Source organism: Mizuhopecten yessoensis, unplaced genomic scaffold (genome assembly GCF_002113885.1).
Source record: "Mizuhopecten yessoensis strain PY_sf001 unplaced genomic scaffold, ASM211388v2 scaffold9289, whole genome shotgun sequence".
In the NCBI taxonomy this organism is placed as follows: Eukaryota; Metazoa; Mollusca; class Bivalvia; order Pectinida; family Pectinidae; genus Mizuhopecten; species Mizuhopecten yessoensis.
In genome coordinates this window covers 322,816-334,851 of record NW_018407973.1, presented here as the reverse complement: position 1 = coordinate 334,851, position 12,036 = coordinate 322,816, and the positions used below count along the sequence as shown (strand labels likewise).

Below are 12,036 nucleotides of genomic sequence, written 5' to 3'. Positions count from 1 at the left end.
TATAACATCTGATTGCTTTATGACTTCGGAAGGAAACGTCATAGTTGTGCATGTAATAACCTAATTATGTGTCATGTAAAACTCCCGCGTCCGCATCGGTCAAAGGTCAATTCATGATGAAGGAATGTACGTGATGTTTATAATAAGCACCGAGGTGTTAATATTTCGTAAGGAATTTTCTAAGATGTGAGTATCGAATCATGGTTATATATGACGTATTGTATAGCACTTAATTCCTGCTTTCTACCCGATATCTAGGTCATGGGGTCAAGAACAATTCTCCCCTTCCACCATTTAATGAAATATATCCATCTTTACTGGTTCGTACGAGTCATTACAAAATTTATGAACACAGGTGTGAAAACATGTTGCTCTTGAAGTGCATCACAATTATTTCTATTAGTATTAAAATGTTTTTCTTTACTTTGTAAAAATTGAATCGCATAGTCCAAAACTGAATTTTGCATACCCCAAAAAAATGACTTTATGAAATAATATTGCATATCAAAAATATTTTTTCGAAACCCAATACTATTTCGTGTTTGCAAAATTTGATTTGAGTATGTAGTATTACTTTTCACATATAAAAAGTATAGTTGTTGCAGTAGATTCTGTGTGATTTTAGAGGGATATGGGAAAACAACCGTAGAGCTTATATTAATTGCTGCAAGTTATCGTTTCTTTAAATATATCAAAGCTATATAGACAGTCCCGGCAAAAAAAAAATCATACATAGTTCCAGTTTCTGGCAGTGGTACATGCTGTCATGGCAAAGTTGCAAATCACAGGTGCTACAATATATGATGTGTTATACTATTATATAGTATATACGCATCATATTTTAGATATGTGTGTCCAGCACCTATGTTGCAAACCACCAGAAATGTCTGAAGTAATTCGAAAAAACGAAGGGGAGGAGAACTATATGATTATTATATTAAAAAAAAATAAAGGAGGAAAATGAACTGGATTATTTTGCATATAAAATAGTTCAATATCTATTTTTTATAATAAATCGTAAAATTTCCGGATTCTTCTCCACTTTTTTATTACAATTTAACGTTGACGTTTCGTGTGGGGTTTTACGAGCGTTTGCATGCTACGGGCTTTTTATCATTATAGTAAAAGTAAGATACAAGCTCAACATTGACGCAGCTCAACACGCAAGAGTCTGAAAATTTTCGGTGTTGTGATGATGAAATAAGATTTTTTACGTCTTGCTTTCAAGACAAGAGAATACGATTTATTTAGTGTGAAACAAAAATGGATGTAGATAATGACATTGATGGAAAACTGCTTCAGCAGTTTAGTTCCATGGGAACAACGGACAGAGAAGTGTTGATTTCGGATTTTCAGAAGCTGCTGGGTCCAAATCAGCTGACACCAGCAGGATGTGCTTTTTTCTTAGATATGAATAATTGGTACGTTTTTTATTGAACAGTAGTGGTTTTAAAAGTAAAAATGAACGAAAACATAATATCGATTTAAGAAAATAGCATATTCATTCAAAAACTTACCAACCCTGAGTCTTCACTACTACATTACTAAATTGTACCAATACTTCAACCAACAATTACATTGATAGGTATATTGTACTTGGGACACGTACTCATTTAATGCAGAAGTATATAGAAGTAGAGCATACATGTAGTTAATCTATTTCCCATATGACCTAGCTATAGGCTCTTGTCTCAAACAAGATGACTGCATTACATATTGAAATGGGTTTAAAATCTCCCTCATGTCTTTATATCAAATACCAAACGTTCAGCCCACTACTAAGTCGTTGAAAAGGAAAAAAAAGTGTTCTTTCCCACGAAACGCTGTTTTCACACAAACTGAGATAATGCATACGTCACTCTCCTTTTGCCTGTAAGAATTCCTGAATTTGTGGTTCAAAGCAAAGCTGTCCTGTGTCCACAACAAGAGGATAATACTTTTCTTTGGCTGCCAGCAATTTTTATATATAAGATTTTAATCCAAACTGAACTTTTCAAAAGCACAAATGCTTTCAATGTTTAGTCAGAAATGTATATAGGATGACTGGTCCCTTGGTCTTTTAGCCCGAGTTTCCTCCCACGTTTTCATATAGCAGTACGCTCTGGGCCCACACCAGATCGTATCCGGTTAAAACGGCCTCACTGCATTAATGGCCCCAGTGAAAACGGACCCACCCTATATATAGTATATACTGTAAAGTACTGCAAGTACTACAAGTGCATAATACAAATACATAACTTGATATTATGTTAATAAAGTTACATGCGCTTTCAAGAAATAAAGATATGTACATGTACAGATAAAAATATTATAATTATGTTTGATCGTTAACCCTCCTCAGTCTCATATACCTTTGCAATGGCAGTGTTTTCTACCTCAGTATTTAATTCAATTTAATTATTTAGAGAAAAAAAATATTTAAAAAAGTTATGATAATAACTAATAATAATTTAAATATGGGATGAGGGTCTTTGTTGTTTTAAAAGAGTACCTCGGAGTGACTCAATTAAAACTACAATTAACGGGATTGGTCAGAGGGTGTAATAAATTGGACGGATGTATAGCAAATCTTCACATATCATTTGAATTTGAATGAGACTTTCAACCATGAGACCAGCATCGACGACATGTTAGTGTGCGGCAGTGTTATCTATGGTGGCTTTTTGTCTATTCGCTTTGTCGCCCGTGAAATAACCCCAAGCGAAAAAACGTAACGACGAAAACCCGCCAAAGCGAAATAACGCCATAGCTAAATAACGAAAAGACGAAAAAACGATACATTCTATAACGAAAAGACGAAACAACGATAAATACCATGAAACGAAATAAATAAGAAACAGAATGACGAAAAGACAAAAAAACAAACAAAAATCAGAATGTTTGTGTTTTATTTTGGACTTCTTAGTTCAATACAGCTAATTTATTCAAATATACATCAATGTTCATATATATATACGTCCCGTTGTATTTAGCAACTTATCTAAATATACATCAATGTTTATATACATGTATATACGTCCCACTTGTACTTAGCAATTTATTTAAATATACATCAATGTTCATATATATATACACGTCCCATTATATTCAGCAATTTATTTAAATAAACATCAATGTCCATATATATATATACATAAATATACTACAATTTCAGAGATATGGGTACACTTAAAACCACATGTTGCGATCGAATACATATCAAAAAGCAAAGTGTAACGGGACGTATTTATGTATATATATGAACATTGATGTATATTTGAATAAATTGGCTGTATTGAAATATTTAAATATACATCAATGTTCATATATACATATACGTCCCGTTATACTTAGCAATTTATTTAAACTTATGTAAATAATAACTACACGTACATGTCACACGTACTTACATTATTCTTAACTTTATCTGTTACAGGTTGCTAACTTCATTAAAAATCAAATCAAATTGTATAACAAGATTTTATAAGTAGGGCGGTTTCAACTAGGGCCGTTTTCACTAGGGCCGTTTTTACAGTGAGGCCGTTTTGACCTAGATTCCACCAGACACCTATATGTACAAATGTCTAGGTCTGGTGTTAGGGGGGGGCCCGGCCAGAGGAAACTTGGGCTATTGGTCTTTCTTCTACTGACTTTGTGATATTGTGTACTACATGCTATACTAGTGTCAAAGTCCCCATGTATAATTACTGGCTTTGTCTAGACAATTTCCCTTTAGCTCAGTGGAAACCATGCTACATTGATGGCTTTATTATCTCATGGTTAAATGTGAAAATTTAGTGTTGTATTTTTTGTTATTTTCTGAAGACAGTATTTCACATAAACATGAAAAAACTCGTAATAAATCCATGATGTCGTGTTAACCATCTTTCTCCCCAAGTAGTTAACCAATCATTTGAAATGCAATGGCATAACATAAAAAAACAAGTTATTTTCACATAATGTGTGATGGTTTATTTAGTTAACTTGCATTATTTTTGTATTAACTGTTTAAACTACAAATTTGTTGTTGCAAAACATCGGAAATATTGTCGGACAAAAGCAGAACTGACAGAAAGTTATCACTTTTCTCACATATTACTCGGATAATCTTTCAATCAACAGCACTATATCTATGAAATTGATCTTCACGTAATCTTTTCTAATTTTTATGGCAGGTAGTTTCGGTTAACTTGTGTTATTTGTTTTTCAAAAATGAGCTTCACTTTTCCCAATCTGCCTGCGAGACTTTTGCACATGTGTGAATTGAACTATATGGGATATGGGTAGATATTAGTGGTGTCGCAATACGCCAAGAGTGTATCACGATATAGTGCATTACAGAATGAATATATTGCGATACGTATCCCGATATTTTGTCATAGGAAGGATGTGCTCAATTTTATTATAAGTTGGCGTCAGAATGTTATCAAACTTAATCATATATAATATGGATTACATAGATTTAAGATTTTTGTCAAACAAACCATCGATTACAAAATTTGAACTATTAAAAGCCTGCTTTATGCTTATTGGCATATCTGTTAGAATTTGTAGTAATTTGTAAAGTTACCCAAGTTAACCAAGCAGATACATAAAAATATGCTTTTGAAAAAGACTGCGATACTGCAATATTTCATCTCTGTATTGTAGTATGATACGATGTATACCCCTGCATTGCGATATACCTGTTTTCCAATATATTGCGACAGCCCTAGTAGATATAGCTAACTTCAAGCCTTCTAGTTCACAACCAATCCCTTTAATATACATTTTCCTGATTTAGTGAGTTAATTGATTGTTTTATAATAATTTTATAATAGTAAGGAACAAAAATTCAGAATTTCAGTTTTGTACAAAAAGTTGGCATCTAAATGAAAAATCATCCATTCTGAATAAAAGAACACATATTTATGAATTAAAAAAGAAAACAATTAACTTATACCTGTATGCTTTGGATTTGCTAACTCCAAATTTCAATGAAATGAACTGTTAAATTTAGTCCATGAACTTCTTTGGGTGTAAGTACAGATACACATATTGTTTCCAATAAAAAAAGCATCTTTAATTCATATATTTACAGGAACCTTCAAGGTGCCATTGGTTCCTATTTTGAGTATGATCAACCCAATGTTAAACTTCCCTCAATGACGTTCATTATGGATGTAACTGTTGGTGAGGGTGAGGCTGTTCCACCAGACACTACCTTCATTAAAACCTGGAGGATACAAAACACAGGTAAGACACTTACACCTTATATTAACTGAAGTTAATCCAGACCCTTTTGATCCAGAAACTCATTTTCCTGATGTTTTGACAAGGGAAACAAACTTTCGAATGGCCAAATCCAGTTTTGTTACCAGCTGGTATCTTGAAATTCCACTAGTCCATGATATTTTTTTCAAAGAAGGTACAAATTCCATGGCTGAACATATGACCTTTCCATGTTGATCGCCTTCAATTATTTAAGTGGTGTATGTGTACATAGAAGTTGTGTATATATTACACGATGTATCTACAATACAAAATTTATATTCCGTGTATACAAGGTATAAAAAAATCCAAAAGACTGCAAAATATTTTATATGGACCATTCATGATCAGTAAAATGTTCCTAACAGGTGATATTTTGAGATTTACTTACGACTGAGTGCGTTTCTGTGATAGGAGATGAACAGTGGCCACCTGGCTGTAACTTGATGCACTGTTCGGGGGAAAACCTTAGTAAAGCTGACCGCGTGATGGTGGAGGCTCTACAGTCAGGACAAGTGGCTGATGTTAGCATACATATGTACAGTCCTACTGAAACTGGTACCTTCCCTAGTCAGTGGAGAATGTCAACACCTACGGGCATGTATTTTGGAGGTGAGACCAATATTAGTACAGTACAATATATAACAAATTGCATAGGGCTGATGCGAGTTTATGGACTGGTCAATTGCCCCAAAACTGGTATAGTGGATTGCAGCTTTGTAAACCATTTTGGGAAGACATGATACACAGTCTAAAGAATCATGATGAAGTGATTCAACTTTGTGTGACTACTCACACACAAAAACACCTATTGCAACCTCTAACATTCATATTGTATCTGAAACCATATGCTTTTCTTGGAATTGTTTCGTACATTGTCACAATTAAAATCACTTCCAGATTGTTGCCTACATGTGGGAATTGGTCAAATGAAATGTTTACCAACTCCTTGCATGTTTATATATCCTAGGAAGACATGCATATTCCTATCGATGCTTGTAGCTCATTGTAACGTACATACATGATGACACTTCAATGGTTACAACCAAATTACAGTTTGATTTGCGAGCCACAGAGATACTCAAATTATAATTACTTTCAAGAGTTTCATAAATTTGCGTTTTTATAGTGTCGTTTACACAGGTTCATATGCATGTAGGCAATAGTTCATGGACAACACAACAAGACAGCAAAATGTGGGAAATAAAGTGATGCGTCTTGTCAATTTTCCTGTATTTGTACTGCAAAAAACAAAACAAACCAATATTGAATTATAATGTAATCATGTTGTTGAAATGGCTTACCTCCCCTTCCAGACATGATATGGGTGATTATAACAGTAGAGAAAGGAGGTGTCCTTGCCGTCACTCAGCAGCTGTCAAGTTTTGGTAATGGCGCATTTGCCCAAAGTCCAGCGAAAGATTGTCTACAAAACCCATTTGCTTCGCCACAAAAACCAGAAAGTTCACCCATCCCCTTGGCTTCTCCTAATTCCTCCATAATTGCACAGCAGGGAAGCCCAGACATGGCTCAGTTTAGTCCCAGTCCAATTCCAGGCCGGACATGGTCTGGACCAGTCATGGGGCCGGTACCTAGCCCTATGGCTCGATCTCTTTTCCAGGTAAGTCACTACGCTTAGCCCAAAGACTTGGGGCTCTTTCCGCAGACCCAAAAGGGAGACACATATCTGTGACTCCCTTCAACCAACAATGTTTTTTTCTTGGGCTTGGTATACAACTGTTAACAGTCACCAGTATTTTAGACTCAAACACCTATATATCATATTTTTATTATCCATTATAAATGCCTCCACCGTCTTCCCTCCCATACCTCAAAACCTAAAGTTTAAGTGTCAAAATTTTTTATAAATGCTTTCTTATTTCAACAGCGAACATGGCATTGACTAGTTTGTAAATGTTCGAAATTGTTATATGTTTCACTGACATCATTCCCAAGTAAGGTTTTCATTGAAGGTGGCAAAGGGTTTTTGTATTTTCAAACGTCTCTATATACAATAATTAGAACCCATTAATAAGCACCCCTTCCTCTTTATCTTCTGTGAAAAAACAACATTACATATACCTGTCGAATTATGAAAAATCCTGGCACATAGTTTTCGGTCATGAATTGCGTTTGCATAAACTTTTATCTTGTATTTTTGTAATTTTTGATATACTAATTGTTTGACGTAACTGTGAATTCTGTTTGTGTTTGCTTTTCCTCTGATATCTCACTGATGCAGCTTATACCTATGCAATGTGATTGTTTCAGACGCAGGGTGAGCAGGGCGGCGATTCGTTAGACATGGGGGATGATATGTCCTAACACAGGGAGGGTGAGAGAGTGGCTGTTCCAGAGACTTGGAGTGCGATGGTGCAAGGCTGTGTGGGTGACCGTGTACAGTGTAAATCATAAATTATACAGGATATACATACTTATCATCCTGTCAATTATAGTGTCATAATGTAGGAGACTCAAGCTGAAACAGTGGACTTTTTTGTGCCTTGGATATTTTTGACCCATGTCATATTTGAGACCTCGTAGTAGTAAATAAATAAGACAAACAAGCCTGTTTTTGATATGGGTATTTCCTATCAGGAAAGTTGTTTTAATAATTGACTTATTTATGTAACAATGCCACTGAGGTACATACACTTTCTATCAAAAATACAGTACAGCCATCATTAGTATTCTTTATCATCAAACTGATCGCTGTATTGTGGTATTGTTTTGTTGACGTTGTATATGTCAATTCAAGTTCATTAAATTGTTTGACTGATACGTATGTACGTTTGAGTAGATACAAGTTTATAGTAGATCACTTCCACAAGCTCCAGAATTATGTGATTGACAGTAGATAATCACGACTCATTGTCGTTTATGTATAGTGAGCTAATTCAGCTACCAGTAAATAATTCATTAGTTGATCTTCTTAATTAATCTTTCAATGTCAAAGGTTTGTAAACAGTGTAATGTATAATGGAAGAAACCAATGATTTCCCCGAGACCAAAAACGTTATATGAAATATTCCCGGCACAAAATAATCCACTTTTACAAACTTATAAACAGGTTCAGAAAGTGGTCTTTTTTCTTCTCTATCTCTTAGAAACTTTTCACTTATATTAGTGCATATAACTGCACACGTGCGAGTCTATTAAATGTTGATCACTTTGCTATCTGATGAGCTGTATAAACACTAGGGCTGGGACATCTAATCATTGTATATTGTGATACTCCCAAGTATTATACATGTGTTGATATGCAGTGCAAAATATCACATGTCTGCTGTTGTTATTGTTAATGAAATGATTTTTTTTCATGAGACTGCTAAAATATTCTGATAAGCGGTGGACTTAATTGACATTCCATCCATAAATATACACTGTATGTTACTAGAAATTACATCAAGAAAGACATTTGTCTAGGGCGATGACAAAACTGAGTTAGAAACCATGAAAAGAATTTCTTTAGAAAGAAATTGGAGCAGGATAGGAATTGTATGATAAGAAATGTATTTTAATATGCAGCAACTGAATTGTCCCAGCCCTAATGAAACCTGTGTATGTGGGTAGCTGCCCGCACTGAAGAATTATAGCATTCTTTTTACCAAGACTATGTTGTATCACGCTTTGTTTGCTAAATGGCTTAATGATAATGCTGCATAAAATAAGAATTATAACGTTATGGAGACATGTAAGATTCAAACTGATCTGAAGTTACGAATATTTTTTACCAATTTATTTCTGCTACTGTTAGGCTAGAAAAAAGAATTAGTAAGAAAAATTCATGTATGAAATTTCAGTGAACTCTACTTCTGGGGTTAATGCTCCTGGGGTAACTTTCTACATATGTAGTTCTATGGAAGTTTGATAAAGGTTTGTGTAGTTAATAAATATATGAGTAATAAAGGGATGGTTGTAGTGATGTACAGTTAGAGTTACACAAGTTGATCCAGGCCATGCTCACTGGCTGAAATCTCAATTATAAATGTTGGGAAATGGATATTTCACTGTAAAAATAAAAAGTTGATGGAACTAGTACATCTTTACATGTAGGTGAATATTTTTGAAATGACAGTGAAAAATCAAGTAACATTGTTTGGACTTAATGAGCAATGCTACCTTACATGTTTTACTGTTTATTTGTGTTGAAGTTATCTCCCTTTACCTGTTTTGAATGTGCTCAAGAGTTATTGCATGCTTTCTTATGTATCAGAAGTGTCCTCATTTAATGATAGGTCAACAAGTCCAATTTTCTATCCACTGAAAATATTGTACTGTTTTTTCTTTGTGTAAAACTCTTTTGTGCAGAGATACCTTAAAAAATAAGGTAGTATATTTCATTAAGTCCATATTGCTTCACGATACTATACCAGATCATTACGTTTAAGGTTGTGTTTCATTAGGTTACATGACAGAGAATTTTCTTTTTTATATATTGTAAGACTAAGTTACCAAAATCCCAAAATGTTGATGAATTACCGTATTAAATTTTTATCACTCTTAATGAATTTATAAACAATATATGGTGTCCAATGTCAACGTAGCGAACGCTTTGTAAATTGGTTGTTTATAATGGAGCATCAATTAAATCAGCTGATATATAGTGTGGTTATTTTAGATGTATATGGAGCTTGTAACCTAGGTATTAGTCCCGAACTTCCTACAAAAACACTAGTATAACAAACTTTTCCTGAATACATCATTAAAATTCCTATTCTGAAGATTGAAACCTTACTAAAATAAATCCTTACTATTTTTAAAAAAAGGCCAGTCTTGATTGAATCCTCCATGAAACAATAGGAAACGTTTCTAAACCATCCCTCTGTACTTGGCAAAAACTTGTCGATAATGACATAATAAAACCTAAAACCTAATACTAATTCTGTTTAGCCAATTTGATTAAATTTAATCCTGCCTATATATGTCTGTGAAGTGTAAATTGAATCTTGTTTTTATTTTAGAATATGAATTGAAGTACTGATCCTTACAGTGTTGGGTTTTGAACGGCTTTATTGTAAATGTAAACCAGATAGGATGTTTGCAGTTTTACTGTATTTATATTAGTCAAAAACAGGACATTTCTTATTTCTGTAGTCTGAATTCATCTTTCTAAAGTACATATAAAACTATCCAGTGTCCCTACATTTTGTTATTCATTGTACTGTTTTTCTATGAAGCATTATAATTTATGAACTTTTGAATCAAATTTTGTTACATTAAGTTTCCTTTCTATTACAGCATGTTCCTTCTCTTCACTTTGCTGAACATTTTGGAATTATTTGCAAAGCAATTACTTGTTATCTTAATTGGTGACACAAATATAAAGAACAAATAAATCAGCTGGTAAAAAATATGTCCTAGATGGCATGCTTATATAAAAGGCCACAGTGGAAGTGGTAGATTCTATTTGTGCTAGGCCACTTTATTTATATTACTTGCCTCCAACTTGTGTACATGTATATTTTCATGTGAATCTATTGTTGATCCTGATGTGCTGTTTAAGTTACAATATTCACTATTGTAGGTGCTCCAACTCCAATTCACCCCCGCCGAATCTATCATATGTTGTAGGTGAGAGGACATCTAGTACCCTGAATAATATACTGTAAACAAATTATTACATCATTACCAGCTAGTTCTCTGACCTTGCAATTCAAGGTCCTGTATTTCACACTGATAATGCAGGATATGTTGGATGACCCTAGTAGCGGAACTCCATTTCGGCTGGTACTCATAAGTTATAATCACTGATTAAATTGACAAATTAAAACAAGGATGAGTTCCAAACATTTGAACACCATTTTTCAGTAAGGTTAACATGTCATTACCTCCTCCTCCTCAACCTCATTTTCACCACCAATGTTGTCTAGTTCAAGATTTTGGGAAGCAAGATAAACATTATGTACTCTTGTAATCCAAGACATCAGATGAACATGTGTGGTATCACTGTTATATACAACATGTACAATGGTAGTTTAACAGGAATAACACATTGGATTGTGTATGTCAGGGCTAGAAGACTATTCATATGTATGCCTGGCCTACATTGCTATATTAATATTCCAGATACATCTGGTTTCAAACCTATGGCCGATATATTAGCTCTGGAGTGTAACCGGTTTAAACAAATATTCACTTAATCGTTCATTGTATTTCTAGAAAGATTTTCTTTAAAACCCAGTTTGTGCATATCATACTTTTAAAATAATTACTATATCAGCAGTGTTGGAACTTAATGGTAGACCCATAGACAATCACCATGAAAAATATTATAGGTCTATGGGAATCATTACTTCATACATCAATTTGTCTTTTAACCCTTTCACCCCTAGGTAACTGGAGAAGACTCTACCATACATTCATCTGAATGAGTCCATAATGGTCTACAGTAGTTAAAGGGTTAAGTTTTTTTCCTTTTATGAATTTAATTAAATGATAAAATCGTAACAAGTGAAAAAGTCCTAAGTGAAATTAATTGTCTGCCTTTCTTATTACACATAATTTCTTTATTTCATGAAATTTAAGTTGAATTTTATTTGTCAAGGTCTGGTCTTTCAAAATTTCAGTAGGTCAATAATAAATCTGTATCTCAAATACCTATTTTTTATGGTGTGTAGATCCCAAATTTTAAGACTAAATCACCAGTTTAATTATTCCTTTGTATATCAGATACTCTGAGTGGCGTGATGATCCCGATTATTTCAAATGAATGTACAAATTTGATGATTTGCATGTGATGCTCAAATACACCAAATTTGTATAGTAATACCATCTTTTATATAAAGACACTATTTGTACAGTAGG

General features: G+C 33.7%; 1 protein-coding gene across 1 annotated transcript; it reads left to right on the top strand.

The window, feature by feature from the left end:
- Nucleotides 1-1,139: 1,139 nt before the first annotated feature.
- On the top strand, nucleotides 1,140-11,206 carry LOC110457643 (uncharacterized protein C6orf106 homolog). The gene is made up of 5 exons (XM_021508995.1): nucleotides 1,140-1,421; nucleotides 5,060-5,214; nucleotides 5,644-5,841; nucleotides 6,546-6,850; nucleotides 7,501-11,206. Exons 1-5 carry the CDS (start codon nucleotides 1,264-1,266, stop codon nucleotides 7,552-7,554), a joined length of 870 nt encoding a protein of 289 aa, XP_021364670.1. The 5' UTR covers nucleotides 1,140-1,263; the 3' UTR covers nucleotides 7,555-11,206.
- Nucleotides 11,207-12,036: the final 830 nt, after the last annotated feature.

Bases quoted from the DNA above. Each gene is read 5' to 3' on its own strand.
- LOC110457643 (XM_021508995.1), top strand. From the start codon at position 1,264: ATGGATGTAGATAATGACATTGATGGAAAACTGCTTCAGCAGTTTAGT. The intron at 1,422-5,059 runs GTACGTTTTTTA...ATATATTTACAG, and splicing joins TTCTTAGATATGAATAATTG to GAACCTTCAAGGTGCCATTG. The intron at 5,842-6,545 runs GTGAGACCAATA...CTCCCCTTCCAG, and splicing joins TACGGGCATGTATTTTGGAG to ACATGATATGGGTGATTATA.